The 22586-nt window shown below is 41.5% G+C and overlaps 2 protein-coding genes across 5 annotated transcripts in view; both read left to right on the top strand.

Annotated features, from left to right (window-relative positions):
- Window positions 1-7446, top strand: part of LOC127516499 (von Willebrand factor A domain-containing protein 7-like) — a 55923-nt gene extending 48477 nt beyond the window's left edge. Inside the window, exon 16 of the mRNA XM_051901244.1 lies at window positions 6363-7446. Coding sequence (XP_051757204.1) covers window positions 6363-6710 — 348 coding nt within the window. The 3' untranslated portion in view covers window positions 6711-7446. The remainder of the gene's footprint in view (window positions 1-6362) is intronic.
- The window catches only part of LOC127516467 (von Willebrand factor A domain-containing protein 7-like), a 44903-nt gene that overhangs the window by 13036 nt on the left and 9281 nt on the right, over window positions 1-22586 (top strand). The window contains exons 1-8 of one of the 4 annotated variants that reach the window (XM_051901139.1): window positions 7796-7852; window positions 8052-8270; window positions 9158-9451; window positions 13556-13649; window positions 13769-13897; window positions 14016-14202; window positions 19368-19537; window positions 21749-21861. In XM_051901139.1, coding sequence (XP_051757099.1) covers window positions 8073-8270; window positions 9158-9451; window positions 13556-13649; window positions 13769-13897; window positions 14016-14202; window positions 19368-19537; window positions 21749-21861 — 1185 coding nt within the window. In that variant the 5' untranslated portion in view covers window positions 7796-7852; window positions 8052-8072. Of the gene's footprint in view, window positions 1-13; window positions 308-518; window positions 1363-7719; window positions 8271-9157; window positions 9452-13555; window positions 13650-13768; window positions 13898-14015; window positions 14203-19367; window positions 19538-21748; window positions 21862-22586 lie in introns of those variants that run through there. The other 3 variants (XM_051901141.1, XM_051901149.1, XM_051901158.1) reach the window with 3 other exon arrangements.

Below are 22586 nucleotides of genomic sequence, written 5' to 3' on the forward strand. Positions count from 1 at the left end.
TATTCCTTTTCAGGCTCAACCAAATAGCACTATAGAGCCTGGAATCCCTTTTGATCTCAACTTTACATTGGTCAGTAATAATACAGAGAGCAACTATACTATCCGAGCCCGGACTGACCGTGGCTTCAGCGTGTCTTTCCCCAGCTCTCTGAACATGGGGACAGAGGGCAGCGCTCAGGGAACTGTAACCCTGACTGCACCTTCTGACACAGAGTCAGGGACGGATGTCACACTCACTATTGAAGCAGAAGATCAAGGGTCCGGAGACTCGAATTACGTGGCACTGCGGTTCAGTGTCATGACTAAGGTAGCTGTTATGAAAGCGGCAAGAGTAGACATTATTAATTAAATTAAATTACCTTCAGTTTAACTTTTGTTACATTTTATTTGTACTGTAACTGATCTCCAATGAAGAGAATATCTTTCTTTGTGACTCATTGTTTTGGATGCAAACAGTATTAGCATTTGATTTTTCTTTGACTCTGATTAACCTCAATTATTATTTTCTGTTTTGGCAGGTCATTGATTTCTCTAGCCCTGTCTGTCAGGTAGTGAGCATCAAAGCTGACTGTCCTGTGGAATGCAGCACAGCATCATGGGAACTCTCCGCCAACTTGACGGACGGTAATGGTACAGGCATATCCAGTGTGTCTTTCAACCGTGGGAACGGCTCTCTCAGCTTAAGCATTGTGATAAGTGAGGATGGCACAAATGTGACTGTGGCATCCTACAATGCTTCCTGTTGTTCTCAGGAAGTAGAGCTGGTAGTTGTGGACAGGGTGGGAAATGTGGGCACATGTTTCACTTCTATAAAGAGTCCCTCTGTAGATACAACCACAGTTAAGCCCTCTACACCCTCTACACCGTCTACACCCTCTACACCCTCTACAATCACCAATAAGCCTTCGACAATCACTACAGTCATAACAACACCCAATAGAGGCTGCTTTGTGTCTTTCTCAATGTCTGTTTTGCTCTGCAACTTAATTGTTTTTTTTATGTGAATAGGAGAAACTTTAGTTGAATAGAAATTTCAATTATATTATGAGAGAAGAATAACATGCCTATGATGTAGATTTACAGAATGATGTAGATATTGCAGAAATTATTAATCAGTTTATTTTAAAGTGATGTAGTTACACTGTACTTACTCAAATAAGTACTGAGTAATATTAATTAACTACATGTACTTATTATAGAGTTACAGTTAGGGTTAGGCTTTGGTTTAGGGTTAGTTGCTTGTAATTATACATAATTTACAGTTCGACTATAGTAGGGTACATGTAGAAAGTGTAACTACATCACCTTCAAATAAAGAGTTGCCAATTAATATATCAAAAATAGGGAGAGCATAAATGTAACCTGTACTTATTAGTTCAGTTACATCCTGTCTGATACTCCTAAATAAATACTCCAAAGAGAATGAAAATGTTTATGATGTGTGGATTCCACTTATTTTCTCAAGAAATGTTTTGAGACAGTTACAACATTGTGATCCCAAAGGATCCTCAAACAAAGCTCATATTAATCTTAATATCCTGTCTAATATGTTGATCATTGAAATTTTATCTTTGTTTAGATTAAGTAATGTAGTATCCAGGACTGACAGTTTACCCCACAACTCTTTTTCATTATTTCATTTTGTTTGGTTTCAGGCTTATCTGGTTCTCAATCAAGGGGCTCTGTTTGCATTTTGGAGCTTTAGTAAAAAACCTTGCTGCCATCTAGTGGTCATTACAGGCACAAGTATATAAGGGACCATATTATATTGCCAGATTTAGGATTATATTGTTACATGTTCACTGTTATGTTCTGTTAGTTTAACCTAGTTTTCCCCATTCTGTTTTATTATTCATTGCTTTCACCTGTGTCTAGTTAATTACCTTAGTTAAGTTCCCTTTGTTTGTCACGTGTATATATACACGTGTAATATATATATGTTATGTTATTAAAAGGTAATCTTGGCAAACTTTTTGGTCTCCATTCTAGTAGACAGAAGTTGTACTTATTATCTACACTGAAAGTAGCTGCCTGGGAGTGTTACCAAAATGACCACCGAGTGAACTGACTTGCCTTAATGCCAAATGTCTACATTAATAATAATGTTTACATTACATCAATGTTAACATTAATGAACTAAAATACAGACCGTTTACTTTTCGGATTTAAATAGAGGAAGTTCAGATTTTTCACATTACTATCCACTTCAGGTCCTTACAGTGCTTGTATAACACTATAAGCCCTTTAGCCACATGAAGTAATATGGTCATTACAACTAGTGGCAAAGCGTTTAGATTGTGGGTATGGATATTATCCTCCTTTCGTTGTATATGTATGTGTCTTGCCTTGAAACTGCTGGAGTGGGTATGGATTCCTCTGCGCCTGACTCATCTGTCTGGGGAGATGCTGCTGCTGTTGTAACTGGAAAAAGAGGGAAAGCGAAGCAGAAAACTAGATGATTATCAAAATTCCTTATCAATAGTCACAAACAACTGAACAGAAAGCAGAAAAGCACTGTATGTCTATAGTGTCAATGGCACTCACCTGTTCTGCCAGCATGTGCTGCTGCTGCTGCTGTCTCTGTTCTCTCATAAGCTGTGCTTTCTGCTGCTCCATCATATGGATCTGGACCCTCTTTTCCTGCTCCATAGCCATCATCTTCTGCATCATGGCCGCCTGCTGTGGATTGGCCAGATAACTGTCAGGCCCTGCCCCATTAGGCCCTGTTGAGGCCACACCCCCCGGTCCTCCATGAGGTGGCTGGACTCCACCAGCCTGCCGTGGCAATCCAACCACACTTTCCTACAAATGCAAGAAAGGAGATATGATCAGACATAACAGTATAACAGATGATTTACTGATTCACTTCATTAAAGGGTTAGTTCACCCAAAAATGAAAATTCTGTCATTAATTACTCACACTCATGTCGTTCCACACCCGTAAGACCTTCATTCATCTTCGGAACACAAATTAAGATATTTTTGATTGTCATATTTTATTACCATTTTTTTAAACTATAGTGAATAAACTGTATTAATGAATGAAATGTTCAAGGTGTCTGAATTAATTTTGGTTTGACTGTAAGTGTAATTTGCTGTATACCACAAATCATCTCCTAATCTAAATGCTTTAATTTGTGCGGTGCTGTTCTTGGAGGCAACTCTTAAACACTCAAATCCGGTAAAACCTGTTTCTTGAAGGTGACTGTTCTTTATGTAGAGAGAAGTCCAGCCATTGTAGAAAACTTTTCTTTTGTGTTGGATCCATCTCTGTCCAATGTGACTGTGTATGTCACCGGAGACTCTCCAGTGTTTACACTTTACAGCCATACAGGTGAGCCAGTGACAGAATACCCATATACAGTATGTGCTTGATAAACCAGTTTCATAGTTTCATAATTTCTCATCTTTTACTCACCTTCATGCTGTCCCAGATGTGTATGATTTTTTTTCATCAGATAAACAAAGAAATATTTTTAGAACAACAGTCCATATCTATGATTACATATAATAGGTCTCTCAAAATTGATGCTTGAAGAAAAAAAAGAAAAGAAAACGGCGGTAATTTCCAACCACAGTTGATGAATCAGTGTTGTCTGAAGCTAAATGATTGGTGTAGGTAGGAAATTTTTTATTATAAACCATTGCTTCCAGTCAACTGTCATACATGAATTCACGTTTGACGTAAATATCAGCATGTTGTGAGGCATGTTGTAAGCGTGTGTGAAACTCGCATGATGTGTCTTTGTGCTTCCGCATCACTTCTCATGTGAGCTTCATGCTGATGTAAAACTTTGAACATGATGCTCTCATTAACCCGCATATAACCAATGGCAGCAAGGAATGGTTTAGTTTAAATTTTTTCCCACACTTATCGTTTCGCTTCAGAAGAAATTGATTATTCAATTGTGATTGTATGGATTACTGTTGTGTTTGCTTTGTGTGGTTTTTGAAGCATCAACTTTGAGTGACCCATCCACTTGCATTTTATCACAGAGATGGATTTTTTTTTTTTTTTAAATCCTTGTTTGTATTTATCTGAAGAAAGACATTCGTATACATCTGGGATGGCATGAGGGTGAGTAAATAAGAGAATTTTAATTTTTGGGTGGAGTATCCCTTTAGGGCTACATAGCATGTCAAGTCTTTACAATTAGGATTATATGATAATTACGCAATTAACATCTGATTTAATGAATGCCAATTTCAGGTGTGTCTCAGGCAGGTTCAGTGGCAGATGGTCCTCTGGGTAGCATCCTGACTGTAGGGAATCTAAAGAGATTAAAAATCAGCTCTGACAACCAGACAGGGGAATGGAAGATTAGTATCAGCTCCACAAGTTCCTACACCCTGAAAGTCATCGGTAAAGTTATTTCAGTGTATGAACTGCTTTTAAAGTTTCCATTTTTTTGAACCAGACATATTTTTACCCATTCAATTTAACTTAAAATAGCTTTTGCAATAAATAGTTGTAGAAAAGCTTCTGTAAAGTGTTGTATGGGACATGGAATATTCACCATAAAGTGTATGGTGGTGTTTCCTACCATGTACAATTAAACAATTTAAAAAGACTAATTAAGTAGTATACAAAATAAACACCTATGTGTCAGCGGATAGATGAGGAACACAGAGGCAAGTGATAAACAACAGCAGGTTTATTGAACTGAGATGAAGAACACCACAGCAGTGAAAGCAATCCAGGTAAGCAGGCTGGGAGAGGGAATGTCTTGGTGTAGCTTATCTGTGTGTGATGCCGTCTTTGTTTCTTTTTCAGGAGATCCAGTAGCTGAAGAGCGTGGAGACAATGGAGAGCAGGAGCTGAGGAGAACTTGGACGGCTAGTAGGAACAACAGGTAAGTATAACGCAGGTGAGTTGATCCGGGAACACAACAAGATAAGGTTAAGACCAGACAATGCGTGAACTGGAGGAGTGCAGTTTTATAGAGCTGACCGGTGATCGCTGACAGGTGCAAAGAATCAGTAATCAGGTGATTGTGATCTGGTGAATGTGGTGACGGTGGTGACTGGGTTGGTGACTGAGTTGACTCCCTGACAATATGCCTGTCCATAATTCAGAATTCCTTATTGTGAATACAGGTCAGAGTTCTGTGGACGTCCTCGTTTACTTTGTGGAGATAATTGAGGGAGGTCATGGAGACTCATGGGGACAGATTTTCACCCGCCCTTTTATTGGTATAACATCATCCATCCATTCATTCTTCAAACAATTTGTCCTCTGTAGGGTCGTGGATGTCATGCATCATATAATTTATATTAAAAATATATTTTCAATGGATTGGAAAATCCCACACAAAATAATTTTGCTATAAGGTGTGGTCACATTTAGCATTGCTCAAAGAAATAGGAGTCTGTGCAATCTGGAATTTTGTGTAAGGGTGAAACATTTACTTGCAGATTTCACATTGTGTTTTTCAAGCAAATTCAAGTTTTTATAAAAGAATACTGCTTGGTTTTAAAGTAACTTCTGTGTGAGCTCACATCAGAGATTGGCAACTTTGGTCCTAGAGGGCCATTGTCCTACAGAGTTTAGCTCTAACCCAAATCAAACACACCTGAACCAGCTAATCAATGTCTTCAGGATTACTAGTGTTGCCAAGTCTGCGGTTTTCCAAATGGGCTACATTAACACTGTTGTCGAGGCTGTTTTTCATATCTGCGGGTAGAAGTGACCCCAAATAACATGATATTTAACCCCTGGAATGCAAATTTTACCAGGGGAACCTAGAATAACCATCACAGTAAGAATTATCTGGAAAAATGTTGCATACACAAACACAAATAGCTGTAATTTACAACAATCATAAAACAAAATGACCCTAATTTTACATCACAGTTTGGTACAAAAATAGCATCAAAAACGCAACACTGTATGAGAGAAATAACATACATTAACTAGGGTGACCATATGTGCCATTTTCCCAGGACGCGTCCTGTCCAGGATTTCTAAATTGCCTAAAATGGCTTGAGCACTTGCCTCTTTAATCGTGAAAGTGGTCATATCAATGTGCCCCCGGAACGCGACTTAGGAACGCGATTTCTACGCGGAGGTCTGTGCAAGCCACTGTTCTTATTGACAGTCTTCATGCAATGCATTAAAATGTTGTTGTATTTGCAGTGCTTTGACCGTTCTCTGTAGATCCAGCCTTCTCGCAAGCCACGATTGGTCGATTATGTATAATGCACGCCATTGGTAAATTATTTTTCAGTCATTACCTTCCACAAATATTAAAACAAAACCAAAACTGGGACATTTTATGCAACTTAGAAATCCTGGACAGGACACATCCTGGGAAAATGGCACATATGGTCACCCTACATTAACCATGTCTGTTCCTCCACAGGCCCAATCGCAGAACACTACACTGCCTGGAGTCCCATTCAGTCTTAACTTCACAGTAGCCTCTAACACTATAGGCGGCAACTACACAATCCGAGCCAGGACTGACCTGGTGGAGACAGGCGTGTCTTTCCCCAGCTATCTGATCCTTGTGGCAGGAGGAAGCGCTCAGCGCTCAAGCGTCACACTGACCGTACCCTCTAAAATCAAGTCTAGGACGGCTGTCACACTCACTACTGAGGCAGAAGCTCTGTCTCCACAGCAAGTGCTATTTTCAGTGGATGTTACTGACTATGCATGTGCCTTTCTTTCTCCTGGTTTTTTGTTTCCCATTTTGTATGATTCTAAATAATATTTAGCACAGCAAGTACCAATTTATGTTGCAATCTTTACTTGTCTTGAATTGTCAGGTGTAAAAGAGTCTTTGTAAATATTTAAGAATTAAGGTTTACTATTGAAATTTCACTCACTTTCTGAAGTAAGTAAACAGGTGTGTTTGGGACTAGTTTTTGTGGGTAAGCTGTGGTTTCAACAGTAGTGTAGACTCTACTCTTGATCTTATTTTAGAAGTTTATTAAAGACAAAGTTCATTTAAGGGGCAGCAATATTGTTGAAGACATTGTGACATTGTATGACGTGGGCATGACATTGTGTTGGTTTTCCATTTTTACATTTGCTTTCATTCTCATTCAGCCTCTCCTTGACTCAGGGCCTTCACTGAACTCTTGTCACATGAGTGATTATAAGTTGTAATACATTTGGGGGGGACTGGATTAATAAAGTGACATGTATGATTGTGATTTTTGATCTACCACTAATGTTGATATATGACTAACACATACTAAAATATATATATTGATCTGGAAAAGTTTGAAGCATTTCCAAGCATACTAATGAATCAGACAGATTCCTTGAAATGACATCTGTTTTTATGGTTTCAAACTGCAATATTATTTTGTAAACTCGTTGTTAAACATTTCCAGCTGGTTAAACTAAAAATGTGAGTTAACTCAACTAATCATAAGTTAACTCAACTTGAAGATAATCTTTGTTTCAACTCTCAAATGGTCAAGACAATGGATTACTTTAAGTTTAATTTTTAAAAACTTATAAACTTGAGTTCAAAACCCAAAACTTGTCATAACAATTGGAGTTAAAGAGAAGAAATAAGTTCAAATAACTTAATGGCGCTGTAATGATTTACAGCATTTTTACAGGACATTAAGATTTGTCAAGGTAACAGAGGTGAGTTAAGTTTGCTAACCAAACAAAGAGTGTATTGAAAAAAAGGCACAATCTACAATGGTGGTAGATCCTTTCTGATTTTCTTAGTAACACGCACACTTACGGTTAAAGGATTCTCATTTATGCAATCTCTTATTTACATCACAAACTTATGCGTGACGGTGACATTCATGACGTGTCTAAAGGTGTATAAATACACTGAGAGGCTGTGCATAAGTTACAGTATACACAAGCAAAATCTGTGAAAAGGTAATCAAACAATTCTCTAATTTAACTTTTTTATTCATATTTTTTCTCTGATTGAGTGATATGTAATATTTTGTGAGGAAATTTCCAGTTAAAGATATAAGTGAACTGTTTATTTGTAATAATGTTTAGTGAAATGTTTAATCAAGCTCTTCTTTACTGGTGAGAGAAGACTGAATTTTCAAACTGAATTTTCCCACAGCACCTATTATTGTGGACAGCCATGGCTTCACTGGTTGTAGTGGCTGTATTTCTTCTTTGGGGGGCCTTGTTTCAACCCCCCCAGGTGGCAGCATTCAAACCTCTTTTTAATTATGGCTCCATGACCCATAGAGAAATCACTCAGATGGCCATCCTTCGCAAGACAGCAGAAGTGTGCCGTGACATAGCCACTGCCCAGGGACGAGACTTTACACTGGCTGTAAGAAAAGAATATAGGAGTGAACAAACTGAATTGTTCTTAGAACCAGGAAGATAATTAGCATTTTAAGCCATGTTTAAACCTAGTATTAAAATGTTTTTTGGTCGAACAGATCACACGAGGGAGACACTACACCTGGTGTTTTAATCCGTCTCTTTTGCCCACTTCTTTCTTGATTTCTTCGTGGGGAGGGTCGGGTAAATATGTGGGCTTTTTCAGATCTTTCGATCTAATGGACAAAATAAGCTCACTTAATTTACATATTAACATGCACGTAAATGATGGAAAACACACGGAAAAGCATCAGCTTTTGTTTCTGCTCTGATAGCTGCAAGACCGCGCCAAACTTTGTGAATGTGTGTTCGAAATCAGGAATGGTGAGAGAACATTGTGCTTGGTGCATTTTTCCCTCTTCAAACCAAACTTGGGTCTTCAGCCGACAAAGTTTAAATCCCGTCTGGTTAGCGCGCTTCGCATAATGTTTACACATTAGGTCAGTATAGGTGGAGAGTAGATGGTCTTTTTGTGACTCAAAACTTTTTAAACCCCGTTTACACCTTTTTTTTTAGCGGCGTCCACTTGTGATCCGATCGACCAAAATGCATCTTAAAACCAGGTGGAAACAGGGCCTTAGTCATGCAAACAATGGGTTATTAAGTAAAAAAGGGTGTGTGATTAACATTCCTTCAAGAGACTTTCATAATTTGTTTTACAACATAAATTTGTCATAACTCAAATGTGAATTTTGAATCTGCTGTTTTTTTTTTTTTGAATTTGCTAAGTCTCAGGTTATGTTACACACAGACCTGATTTGAAACCTGAAAACAGAGGGAATTTCTGTGTTTTTAATAATGAAATTTTCTCCTCTTTATACACCTCACTTCAAGATAAACAACAAACTGACTGCATCTGATGTACAAAAAGCCTGCGCAACATCTCCTGATTCATCTTCTGCCCTCTCTTCACTGGGATTTTATTCAGCTATAGCAGAGATTTATCTAAGCAATGCAGCCATAGATGTAAAGTTTGCACTGAGTGCGGCACATCACGTAGATAATGAGACTTTCATTGAGGGCCGGGACCTCATCACTCGTGGCATGGCTGCAGTAAAGGCCAGCGTGCAGCAGGAGAGCTATATCTCTGCCCGTATCACACTGGGGGCTTTATGCCATACTCTACAGGTACGTTATGATTGGAAATTACAGTGAAATTTCAATCTGGCCCTATACCAACATATATATTTGTGTTTTATTTTACATTTTACATTACAATTATGTATTTGGCAGACACTTTTATCCAAAGTGACTACAGTGAGGAAAATAATTATTTGATCCCCTGCTGATTTTGTAAGTTTGCCCACTTACAAAGAAACGAGGAGTGTATAATTTTTATGGTATGTTATCAGTTCATGCACTGCCATCGAACCAAACCCTAGCTCTATTTATATGGAGGTGCCAATTCTCTCTTCTCTTATTTTTGTACTAAAGTTTTCCTCAATCGCTTTGGCACATTTCTCGAAACATCCTTAACATTCTCTATGTGCAATTGTTCGCTGAAACATCAGAACTCTATCCGCGAGCTCTCTATACAGCTCTCAACTGCTGTTTTCACAGCATTAAAAACTATTGTGTTTTTCCACAGACAGGTCTGCGATTCGGGTTCAGGTTGTCTGTGTGTGTTGATTGTAGGCGACCCGTGTGAATCTACAATCACACCGTGGCTTCCCCTGTGTGCTTCAGCACTAAAAAAAAAAAAAAAAAAGAGTGAGTTTCCCCTCCTAAAAGAACATTGCGGATGGACACTGTGTCTTTTTCAAGATGTCATTCCGTCCGTGCGTTACTGGATGCGGTTGTTCCCTGGCCCCAGCTGACAGTCACAATCGCTGTAATACGTGCCTGGGCATTCAGCACGCTGAGTCAGCTTTTGTGGATAGTTCATGTGTCCAATGTGGTAACATGACTGTCGTAGTGTTGCAGTCTAGACTCTCGTTCATTGGTACTGCCCCGTTCTGCTGTTTTTTCTGGCGCACGCCGGGAGAGCGGCAGTACGGCGTGTAGGCAGGGTGACCTGAGGATCACAGTTAGGGCTTCCCCGCCGAGACCATCTCCGTGGGCCCCATCTCAGTGGTGCTTCCCAAGGATCATGCTGGTCCCTCCCATAAGCGACCATCCGTTTTCTTTGGAGCGCCTGCTGAGGACCAGGTGTCGATTGCGGCATCGGAAGGTGAGCAAGAGTCATCTGGAGATGAAGACTCGGCTGCGTTGCCTCCTTCTGGGACTGTAGCGTTGCCCGAGTCTGATCCAGAGCTGACCGCTATGCTTTCCCGGGCCGCCGAGCAGGTCGGGCTAGTGTGGAATCCTCCACTGTGTTCCGAACCTTCTCAGTTGGATGACTGGTTTCTAGGGGCGGCCCGCGCTGGTTCTCAGTGCCCCGCCCTGGTGCATTTCTTTCCGGAAGTGCATGATGAGGTGACCAGATCATGGAAGACACCTTTTTCTGTCCGAAGTTGGTCTGGGTTCCTCATCCACCTTCACCACCCTGGATGTTGAGGTGGCCAAATGGTATGCCGGAATCCCCCCAGTTGAGCGTGCCGTCGCGATGCAGTTGTGTCCGACATCCGCCAGCTGGCGGGGTGACCCGTGTCTCCCATCCAAGGCCTGTAAGTTCTCCTCCAATCTAACAGAGAAGGCTCACAGAGCTTGTGAACAGGCCGCCTCTGCCCTGCATGCCATGGCGTTGCTTCAGGTCTACCAGGCCAAAGCACTCATGAAGATGCCCCAGGGTGGTCTTGATCAACAGCTCTTGGAGGAGCTGTGCACTGCTACTGACCTCGGGTCCCTCTGCTTCGCCTTGCTGCCCCACCCTGGGTCTGTGTTGCTGTTGGTCCTGCTGGCTCGGAGTCTGGAAGCTTGGTTAACACTTCTCAGCCCGTCCTGCTGGCTCATCCGCACGATCAGACTCGGCTATGTGATTCAGTTTGCCCCGCGTCCCCCAGTTTTCAGAGGCGTTCACTTCACTCATGTCTCTGCGAGCGATGCCCCTGTACTCTGGGCAGAGGGACCTACTGGCGAAGGACGCAATAGAGCCGGTCCCTCCAGCCGATATGAAGTCAGGGTTTTATAGCCCCTACTTCATTATACCCAAGAAAGGCAGTGGGCTACAGCCAATCTTGGATCTGCAATTCCTGAATCGGTCCCTTTACAGGCTGCCGTTCAAGATGTTGACGCAGAAACGCATTTTCGAATGCATCCGTCCCCAAGATTGGTTTGCAGCGATCGACCTGAAGGACATGTACTTTCATGTCTCGATTCTTCCTCGACACAGACCCTTTCTACGGTTTGCGTTCGAGGGTCGGGCATATCAGTACAAAGTCCTACCCTTCGGGCTGGCCCTGTCGCCCCACGCCCCAAACTTGCCCCTGGGCAGAGGATCTCTTTTCTCGGGATGGCATTGGACTCGGTCATCCGGACAGCACGTCTCACTGAGGAACGCGTCCAGTCAGTGTTGAATTGAATATACTTTATTGTCCCATTGCTGGGAAATTCATCTTGGACAACCATGACATGGCCAGTACAACAATAAACTCACATAAACAATACAAACATAATAAATTACTAATAGCCACAATCCAGATAAAACAACAGTACCCTACCTGTTCTTTCATTTATGCAATTCCCTATTAAATAGTTTAACTGCAGTTGGCACAAAATAATTTTATAATAAATAATTTGCACATCAAAATCCTCAACCATCTCCCTGAGGGTAACATCTTAAAATCTTCATGTAAAATGTGTGTCTCATCAGCAACAATTTTCTTAGTTTGTCTTAGAATAGACGTCTCATACAGCTCCTGTATAGGTCATTTCTCATCACACCCTACAATTTTTAGAGCAGTATTCAACAATTTTTACAGCTCATACACCAATGTCCATTGGCTCATTTAGTTTACACTCAAAGGTGATAAGGCTCTCATGCGATATCCCAATTCGTCGGTTCCCTCCTTCAGGGAATGAGGGTTACATACGTAACCGAGACGATTTTGTCATCATGTGAACCACACAGGTCAAAATGTTTAGATGTTTTTTTTTCCACTATGGAAATATTTGTTGTATAAAAATTGCATGTGTTTTCTACTTTTTAGTTGACACTATCTGCACTATATAAGAATCTCAGTTTTGTCTAGTTGAATGCTCTTGAATGCTCATTCTTACATATCTTTCCATTGCTCTTACACAACAAGCAACTGCGTTGTCAATTTATATGCAACACATTTCTACAAAAATAAACTGTTGTTGCTGTTTAGGGATTTAAACGTTCCTCCATGTTCAAAAATGGTAGTGATCGTGCTGGGCAAACTCCATATAACCTATACTGTATTCTTCCAAACTTGATTGGTTGATTGGTAAGATTGTGATTTTTATTTCATTACAATGGCAGGCCATTTGCCCATTCAGCAGACATTACAAATATTCAATGTCAAAGGTGTTTATAGAATATACATGCATGTTTCTTTTGATAACTGAATGGATCATTTTGCACGTGGAGGCTCACACGATGAAAGAATGTTTAGAAGTTGTGAAGAGTTTGACAGTTTCACTGAGAATTAGCTCAACTCAGTTCAGTTTTGATCAACAAGCCAAGTGCATTTAGATATTGTGCAAATTGTAGACAATTGGATTTACTCTTTTGCACATACATGTTTGTACCAAAACACATGCAAATTGCTTAAATCAATAAGAAATCCAAATCTGATGTGAACAAGAAACTAAATGTTCAGAAACCTATAAATCTGTATTGTTTTATCCTTTTGATCTTTCATTAAAAAATTCACAAAATTCTAACCTTTCATTGAAGTAAAATAATTGAACATGGGGGGAAACTCACACTATGAAATGTTTTTCTCTCATGCATGTTGGCCACAATTATTGGCACCCCTAGAAACTCTTATGAGTAAAATATCTCTAAAACTGTCACCTTTACCAAGGGTGCCAATATTAGTGGAGGGCACTGTACTTTTAGAATTTTTGTAATAAATAACAATAAGGCTAATAATACTTGAAATGTCTGATCTTGTAGGGACATTTTTTGGTCCCTGTTAATTATGTTTTTTGAAAATGTAAAAATGCAGAAAGTTTTCTGTGATGTGTAGGTTTAGGTATAAGGTTAGGGGATAGAATATACAGTTAGTAAGTCCCCATAAACATGGAAGCCTATGGAAGTGTAGTGTGTGTGTGTAAATCATGTGAACACTGTGTTGTTGGTCACTAAAGTATGTTTGTGTGCAGGATTTCTATAGCCACAGTAACTGGGTGGAACTGGGAAGCACTGCTCCTTTCAGCCCCCTGATCAGACCTGAGCTTCTTCTTAACAATCTAGCAGGTATGACATAATAAAATTACCCTCATTCTACAATTTCTAGAGTGTCTACAATGTCTAGAGCTAGTTTTGCCACACTATGGTGTAAACTTCACATTCTTATCTTTTATCTGTATGTACAGACCGCAGCACGCCAACGTGCAAAAACTGCATTGGGGAAGACTGTAGTGATAATATTCTCCCAGAAATATTACTGCATAAGAAACTTACCTCAGGATATTTCAGCATTGTCTTCTCTGCAAAACCTGCAGGTAAGGATGCTTACCATCCCATGTGTAGTGTTGATCTCCCTTTCAATTAAGCCTACAACTTCTCAGGATGTTTGAAATTGGGACCACAAATCTATATGCTGACATAATTTTTTCTCAGGCAAGTGTAGCCATGGCGGCTTTCTTGATAGGACCAGTTATAGAGACCCCACTGGAGGCATCAATAAGGATGATATCAGCTCAAGTCATGGCTTCCTTCACCAGCGTGCTGCTGACATGGCCATCAACGCTACTATGGAAATGTTGCAAGACATCCGACTGGCCACGGGCAACCGAGCCTTTCTTCGGTACATGGACCTTCCTTTTACACTACATCTGGTTTTGGGCTCTTCTGTAATAAAAGAAATGATTAAGCATTCCAAGTCCTTCTGGAAAGTTCATATTTACGTGTTGGAAGTCGTAATTACGAGGTCAGGTGCGTTCGTCACTTTGGTCGAAGCAACTTGGCGATGTACCATTTCTACATAAAATTCAGCTAGATAACTCTACTTCTACAAAAGGATGCACACCAGGGGCCTTATTTAGAAACTGTTGTATAGAAACTTTCCTGCATTTGATCTTACAATGATTTCTCAAATGTGCGTACGTGAGATTCAGAGAACGAACATACGCACACACAGAAGTGTGTATGCCTCTATTCCAGATGTGAAATCTATAAATGGTTTCAGATCTCCACCTTGTAAATGCCCCCTAATTAATGTCATTTACAGTCAACGTCCACTCCGACTCTCTGTCACAAGGAAAAATGTGTTCATCGGCTTAGGACCTGATGTGGCGCTACCATTCCATGTCAAAGACCGTTTTTATAAATGTGAACGTTGGTGAGGATTTTAGCATACACACACTCTAAGATCAAATCATGCGCATGTTTTATAAATAAGGCTCCCGATGTGTTTTAGCTTTTATGCTTTTATTCAAGTTATGGTACTATGGTATTTTGTAAATGCAGCATTAATAGTTTTATTGTAAATTTCAACAAATGAAAAAGTAATTTCATTAATTTCAGCAAATTTACTGTCAAAACAGAAGCTGCATCCTTTGCATCTGACATGCTTTCTCACTGACAACTGTCAGGACTTAAAGAAAAGCTAAAGAAGTTCAAGAAAAGCTGCAAGTTTTCCGCTTGTAATTACAACATTGTGGTGCCATTTGTGTGCATTCAACTCGTAAATACAATCTTTCCAAGATTACTTGAACACAGCATAACACTGAATTATATAGGATGCAGTATTGTAAATTACTTTGCGTCCTAGAACGCAACTAGGGAAAGCCCTCACGTGGCCGTTGTCTGAAACAATCTGTCCAATCACGACAATCCTATTGGCCGGCGACAGCCTATGACGTAATTCAGGTGTAACCAGGAAGTATAAAAGGGGACCTGGAGAACATGTCATCCCCTTTTCGTCTTCAGGGACTGTTTGTCTGTAGCGATCTGTTCAAGGTAAGACATTCTCTGAGAAACGTTTCAAGCGGTGTGCTGATCCGTGTCCTAGATATTTGACATGCGTTTGATATGCGTTCATTGTCTGGGCAAAGAGCATGCATGCTCTGTTCTCGAGGGAGCAGTTTGCGTGCATTGTGAGCGTCTTCCTATGAGGACGCTCCGCTCTCGTCTGTCCATTTTCTTGAGGGAAGAAGAACAGACACCTGTGCCTGGCGGCTCGGGCCCCTCTTGTGCCGAGGCAGAGAGGTGGCTTAAGTCGTGGGGTTCACAGGTGGAGCTCGCCGAATGCTTTAAAAAGGGTGTTAATGTCTCTCGCGATTTGACGGCTCGCGAGAGTGATCTGCTCGAGGAGGATGCTATTTCTCTTGCATCCTCCGGTTCAACAGATTTGCTTTTTTGGCTCCGAGCCAAGATGAAGAGCAGTCGATGGCCGAGGGGCAGGATGGCCGAGACTGCTCAGATCTCACACTTTCACTGCCAACCTCGGCCATCCTGCCCCGCGTATGGGGAGCTGCTTGACGTGATGGGGCGCGCCTCAGATAGGTTAAAGCTGTCGTGGAAGCCCACTCAGGAAGAAACGGTTCGTGGTAGATTAGACAAACGTTTTCTTTCTGGCCACCGTTGTGCAGCCCCCGTGAGCCTTCCTTTCCTTCCTGATCTCCATTCTGAGATCGAGAAGGCATGGAAGAACCCATATTCAGCCCGCATCCATCGGCATGAGCATGCGAATTATGCCAATGTTGAAGGATTGCGTGAGCATGGATATGTGGCGATGCTTCCCACTGACGAGACGTTTGCAAACTATCTCGTCGGCGGGGGGGCGTCAACTCTTAAAGCTCTGGCTCTGCCTACCAGACCACCTTGCGTCTGAATGGCAGGGCATACACGGTGGCAGGTCAGGCTGGTGCTTCACTGCATACCATGGCAGTGCTTCAAGCTTACCAGGCTGATCTGCTGAAAGATTTAGACCAGGGTCAGGGTCTTTCACTTGAAGCGGTAGCTGAGTTGCGCCGCACTACAGATCTGGCTCTTCGTGCCACTAAGCAGACCGCTGCCGCAATTGGTAGATCGATGGCGGGAATGGTGGCAATGGAGAGACACCTGTGGGTGAACCTGGCAGATATCGGGGAGAGAGAGAAGGGTTTTCTCCTTGATGCCCCGGTCTCACCCTCTGTACTTTTTGGCACTTCCGTCGAGATGGTGGTGGGAAAGTTCAAAGAGGCAAGGGCACGCTCAGCAGCATTTAAATCTTGTATACCGCGCCGGTCTGAATCTACGCCCAGACAGCCAGGGGGACCTGGCCCATCCTGGTCTGAGGGCCATAGACTTGACCAGAAATCTAGCGTCGCCGCTCGGGCCCCTCCTCCTCAGAGAAGCAGGTCGCAGAGAAGGCGAGAAGCTAGGAAGAAGAAGCAGGATCTGAGAGAAGTTATACAACACAGGCGTTCTGAACGCCAGTGAGTATTTCTTTCTTTCTGAAGGTTTGCACGCTCCACCTTCTCCTCTTCTTCTGTCCCTCTGTACCCTTCGTCCCCACAAGCGCTTCTTCATTGGTCCTGAGGCCGGGCCGATGATGAGCCGATGATGTTCCTGGAGCGGGAACTTTTCTGATGGTCCAGACCAGGTTTGAAGAGAAGCACAGCCTTTTTAGACTGCATGAGTATGGCAGGCCACTTTTACATTTATAAGCTGGCCATTTTCTCTGTATGTCTCAGGTTGAGTGTTTTGTTGGTCATCTCTAACTATTTAGAGCCGTTGCTTTTGCATTTACCTCAAAGCTCTCTGCTTAAGGCTTTTTGGGGGACATATATATATATATATATTTTTTAGTTAGGGTTTTATTTTTTAAGGGGCTTTTTTACTAGGGCCCTGGAGCCCCCTTTAAGTGAGGGTTAGTCGTGACACCTTTTATAATTCCTACTCATGATCTTGATTTGTAGGTCTTATTGGGTTTTTTTCAGAACGAAGTTTTTCATGTGGCAAGCCATTTTTATGGTTATCACATTTTCTGGAGTCACCTCTCTGGACTCCAGCAAAGCTCATGATTCAAGTAGCAGGCTGTTCTTAAAGAAATTGGCCTCCTTGCTAACCCTCCCTTAGGTTGTAGTGAAGTGGTTTCCTCTCGTTTGAGAGTCTTGGCGATATGCTGAAACCTTCCGCTCCCCTGGGATCCAGATGTACCATGACTTTGGGTATGGCCATTCTCTTTCATCGCCCTGCAATGCGTGTTGTCTTTAAATTGCCTCCGCTCTGTCTAGGGTCCGGTGTAGCGTGCAGGCGTTTTTCTATTTATCGCTGCCCTTTAGGCCACAGGTGTTCTTTCCCGTTCTAACTTACCAGCCTCCTCTTGCCATAAGAGTCGCTAGGCTGAGTTTTTGTTCTTGTTACCTTTTTCATGTTAGGTGTCGGCCGTACCATGGGGCCGCCCTTTAATTCCGGCCTAGGTGTATTTAGGAATATGTCTGTTTGATGGAGGCAGGTTTTGCTGGTGCTTTCCGCCTCCTGGCTTGCAGTAGCTAGAGTAGGCCTTTTTTCTGTAAAAAAGGCCTCTCCAGCTCTGATACTGCAGCTGGTGATCCTTGTATGCCTCCTCCATGTTAGAGTTGTCCCCGGCCGGGGCCCGCCCTCTGCATTGGGCAATAAATGCGAATAGCAGGTCCTCCTAACTTCTCTTTTGCAGGGTGAGTTTGTGGCCTCCTCTGTTTCGGCCTAGGTGAACGTTGCTCCTCTTAATATTAGAGTAGATGCGATATGCTGAGCCTCAGTTCCCTTTTTGGTGTGTGGCATAAATTAGACACTTAGGTGTTTTAGGTTCTGTTTTGAACCTCCCTCTGATGTCTTGAGTGTTGTTGGCTTCCTCTCTTTATTGAGAGTTGATTACGATATGTTGAAGCCTCCGCTCTTTAGAGCTAGTTGTAACCTTCCCTCCAGCCATGTTTTGAGCTCCTTGGGATTTCCAAGTTACTGGGCACCTCTATACTATCATTAGGCCTCTTTTTTGCTGCCTGAGTGCGGTCTAGGGTTATTTAGGAATTTGGGTTTTACTCCCCTTAGACCAGCTTCTGGTGAAGCTAGCTAGCCCCTTTGGGCCCTATGTAGAATAGCCAGCCTCCAGAATGTTCCTCTTAGCATTCTGTAGATGCAAGGTCTAGCAGGTTACTCCCCTCGATCTGAGGGTTGGGAAGCACTTTGCTGAGTTCTGCTCCCTGGGATGCCCGTCTCTTTCCGGTGAGGAGTGGTTTCTGCCTTTCTGCAGTCCCTCTCATTTGGCTGCCCTTCTTGGGTTTTAAGTAAGGGACTCTGTTCTATGAACAGACAGGTTGCTGATGGACTAGGCCTCTTTTTGGGCTACGTCGGCCTCCCTGGTGGCTCCGCTCGAGCTTTCTGGCCTGACTCCCTAAAGGAACCTCTTCTGCTAGATGCTGGTTCCATGCCTTGAGCGGCCTTGGTGAGTCATGCCCTCTTCTCAGAGGGCTCCCTCCTTTGAGGCTTCAGCTCAGCTTTGGCCGTAGGGAGTTTTGTCACTGACAGCCTGGTGTGACCAGAAGGAGTTGAGTGCTTGGCTTTCTAGCCCCTTTTTCTCAGCCATATGGCATGCACTCCTCTCGGCATGGCGGCGTGGGTATTTCTTTCCCCAGTTGTGTTCTAGGACGCAGTGCGAGTTCCCTTTCGAAAGGGAACATCTCGGGTTACGACTGTAACCCTGGTTCCCTGAGAACTGCGTCTCGTTGCCATGCCTCCATTCTGCCTGCTGTCAGTCCCTTCAGACGAAAAGCGGATGACGTTCTCCAGGTGCCTCTTTTATACTTCCTGGTTACACCTGAATTGCGTCATAGGTTGTCGCCGGCCAATAGGATTGTCGTGATTGAACAGATTGTTTCAGACACCGGCCATGCGAGGGCGTTCCACAGTTGCGTTCTAGAATGCAGTGTCTCGTTCCCTGTTCTCAGGGAACCAGGGTTACAGTAGTAACCCGAGACGTTTTATTTGTTTCTTTCTCTCTCTCAGATTGATGGGCCTCAGTCACACCTCAGTTCTGGCTTTTGTGATTGACACCACGGGCAGTATGTCTGACGACATTGGAGAAGCCAAGAGAGTGTCCTTCAGTATCATAGACAGCAAGAGAGGAACTCCGGAAGAACCTTCAGAATACATTTTAGTCCCATTTAGTGATCCAGGTAATCATATTGTGTATTTAGATCTGACCTCTGTGGTCATTAAAAAAATCCCAAGGTACTTATCATAAAGAGTAGGGGTGTAACCCCAGTCTTCTGGTCAAATTCCCTCCATTGTCCCTTATCAATCATGGCCTCCTAATAATCCCCATCCATTGAACTGGCTCTCCCTCCTCTCCACCTATAGCTGGTGTGCGTTGAGCACACTGGTGCCATTGTACTGTGGCTGCCGTCACATCATCCAAGTGGAGGCTGCACACTGGTGGTGGTTGAGGAGATACCCCTGAAGATTGTAAAGTGCTTTGGGTGTACAATAGTACATAAGGAAGGTCTTAATTAATTCATTCATTAATAATTAATTAAGTTAGTTAGTTAGTTAGTTAGTACTAACCTGGTCTGGGGCAGGCTAACTGTCAGGCTGAGCTGAGCTCCTCTAACACTGACCAATAGGAACGCAATGATATTACTGCTGACCCTCACATACAATTATTTGACTTTATTAACCACTATCAGTCCAAAAATAAATAAATAAATAAATACAGTATACAGAAAATCAACTTAAATATGACTACAATTATAAATGATACAATATAGACCTACAAACGTGTTAAATTAGCCTATATTGTATATCAAATGTTTATGTTAATGCTGTTATATATATTAAACAATAATATTATACAATATAAACATAAACAATTGATATTATACAATATTGTTGTCCACATTGGAACTACTTACTGTAAAAGCACAGACTACATTTTAACTGGTAAGATGAATCTAAACTTAGTAATTGGCCTGTAGCCTACATTTGATTTACCCCATTACATGTCCATCTACAGTTACTGCTATCATAAAAATACACTTACTTGTAGGTTTAAAATTGTACATAAGGCACATTTAATGTCCAAAATAAAATATTTTAGCAAAATGCATATTTTAGAATTATTGTGCTCCTATTCCATTGTGTTCCGTCTGTTTGGTGCACATGCGCGCAGCAGCTCTCGTTCACTGTGAAGTTTAGCAGCAAAATTGAAATATTTGCATTACTTTCTAATATTTACAAATGGAGAATAAACCTGTGAAATGCAAGTTATGCACTGAGGAAAACACCATGTCTCAAACACATAAAACGGCACAAAACATATGCTGTTTGCTATGGTGGATCGATTTGATCCATGATCGACCTCTAGGACTGCTTAAGAAAAGAGTGCATGCGTAATTATCTTGACTTGGTAAACCTGGATCAAATTAGTGGGATTGCGTGAACTTCAATTACCTTTTATGAAACCGCTATAGCCCAAACTTGTTTGTTAGGTTCATTCAAGACAGGTTTTGGAGTTTAATCCCCACTTTTCTTAGTGTCTTTTATGAAACAGACCTCTGATGACAATGATGAAGAGTCCAAAAAGGTTTAATAAAACAAAGATTTATTTAATAAAACAAACTCAAGTGATCCACATGAGAAAAGACAATGTGACAGCATGTTGACACGACACAAACAATACCGGACAACTGAATGAAGCACAAAGAGGAACTTAAATACACAGTAATAATGAACTCAAGGGCAAACAAGTGTGTTGGTTGTATGAGTGTCCATAGAAACTAATCACTGTTGAGAAACTAGAACAAATGAAACAGGTAACTGAGGAGAAATAAACTAAAAGTCCATGAAAATGAAACACAGATTGTGACAATATAGTCCAGTTTTTTTCCCCCCAACAGAAGCAAAGGCGGCAGTGCCTCAAAACATTGTTTTGAATGACAAAATAATAACAATAAAAAACAAATATTAAAAAATATAAGATTTAATATTCTATAGACTACTAATTGTTATGATAGCTTATAAACACTGTCCCACTGTGACACCAGTGATCACACACACTGAGCTACTAAAGCGTGGTGTGGTAATTCTGTGGTTGACTGATCATCATCACTTTTGTTCATGTTCAAACCTTACTTAAACTTGCAATGACTTGAACATGTAATGATCTGTGAGTGAGTTGGTTTTTATGGAATATATTAAAGGTGCTTACCATTATCAATACAAGTATGAAGTTTACAGAGGATCTGAATGATAGCTGAACAACAGTTAGTGGAAGTAAATTATATAAAGATATTCAAAATATTTCTGTTATTATTACATTTATATTCAATTTAAATGATGTAGAACATTATTGTTGCTGTAGCGTTCTGTGATGTGTTTGTGTCATACAGATTTTGGACCTCTGACAAGGACTAAGGATGCAGATGTTTTCAAAGCGAGAATTAATTCCCTTACAGCATCTGGAGGAGGAGACGAACCAGAGATGTGCCTGTCAGGACTGCTGGTGTGTGTGTATGTGTGCGCGCGTGCGTGCGTTTTTGTGACATATCAGGACACAAATTTGTATGACATGGGTATGACATAGGTATTACAAGGAGAGGGTGACTTATGAGGAAATTACCCCATGTCCCCATTTTTCAAAAGGCTTATAAATAATACAGAATTAGTTTTTTTTGAGAAAGTAAAAATGTGCACAGTTTCCTGTGATGGGTAGGTTTAGGGGTAGGGGTAGTATAGGGCGATAGAAAATACAGTTTGTAGAGTATAAAAACCATTACGGCTATGGAATGTCCCCACAATTCACAAAAACAAACCTGTGTGTGTGTGCGCGTGTTTTCATGTATGTTTTTTTTTTTTTTAAGTTTTCTAAATCTTTTTATAAAACGGATAGTTCCGGCCCTTGATTCTGATTGGTTGAGTCACGTTCGAAGCCGTTGTAAAATTCCCGAAAACATACAGCTGACCGCATTACATAAGTATCGCTGCGCCACTGAGTGTGTATGTTGCTGCGTCTGTCTTAGCAACCACTCTTAGCAACGTAAATTGAAGCTTACTACATTATGTATTGTGAGACAGAGTGACCGAGTGTATTACCTGCATTCAGATTTAGCATTTTCTTCAGGTCAGTCCTATGTTCATAATAAAATAATCTGTTTGAATGTCCGCTGCGATCTTGTCCTTTTAACAGTTAATGGGTTTTCCCATGCCCTCACTGACAGCAATAGTCAA

This window comes from Ctenopharyngodon idella, chromosome 1 (assembly GCF_019924925.1).
Source record: "Ctenopharyngodon idella isolate HZGC_01 chromosome 1, HZGC01, whole genome shotgun sequence".
Classification (NCBI taxonomy): Eukaryota; Metazoa; Chordata; class Actinopteri; order Cypriniformes; family Xenocyprididae; genus Ctenopharyngodon; species Ctenopharyngodon idella.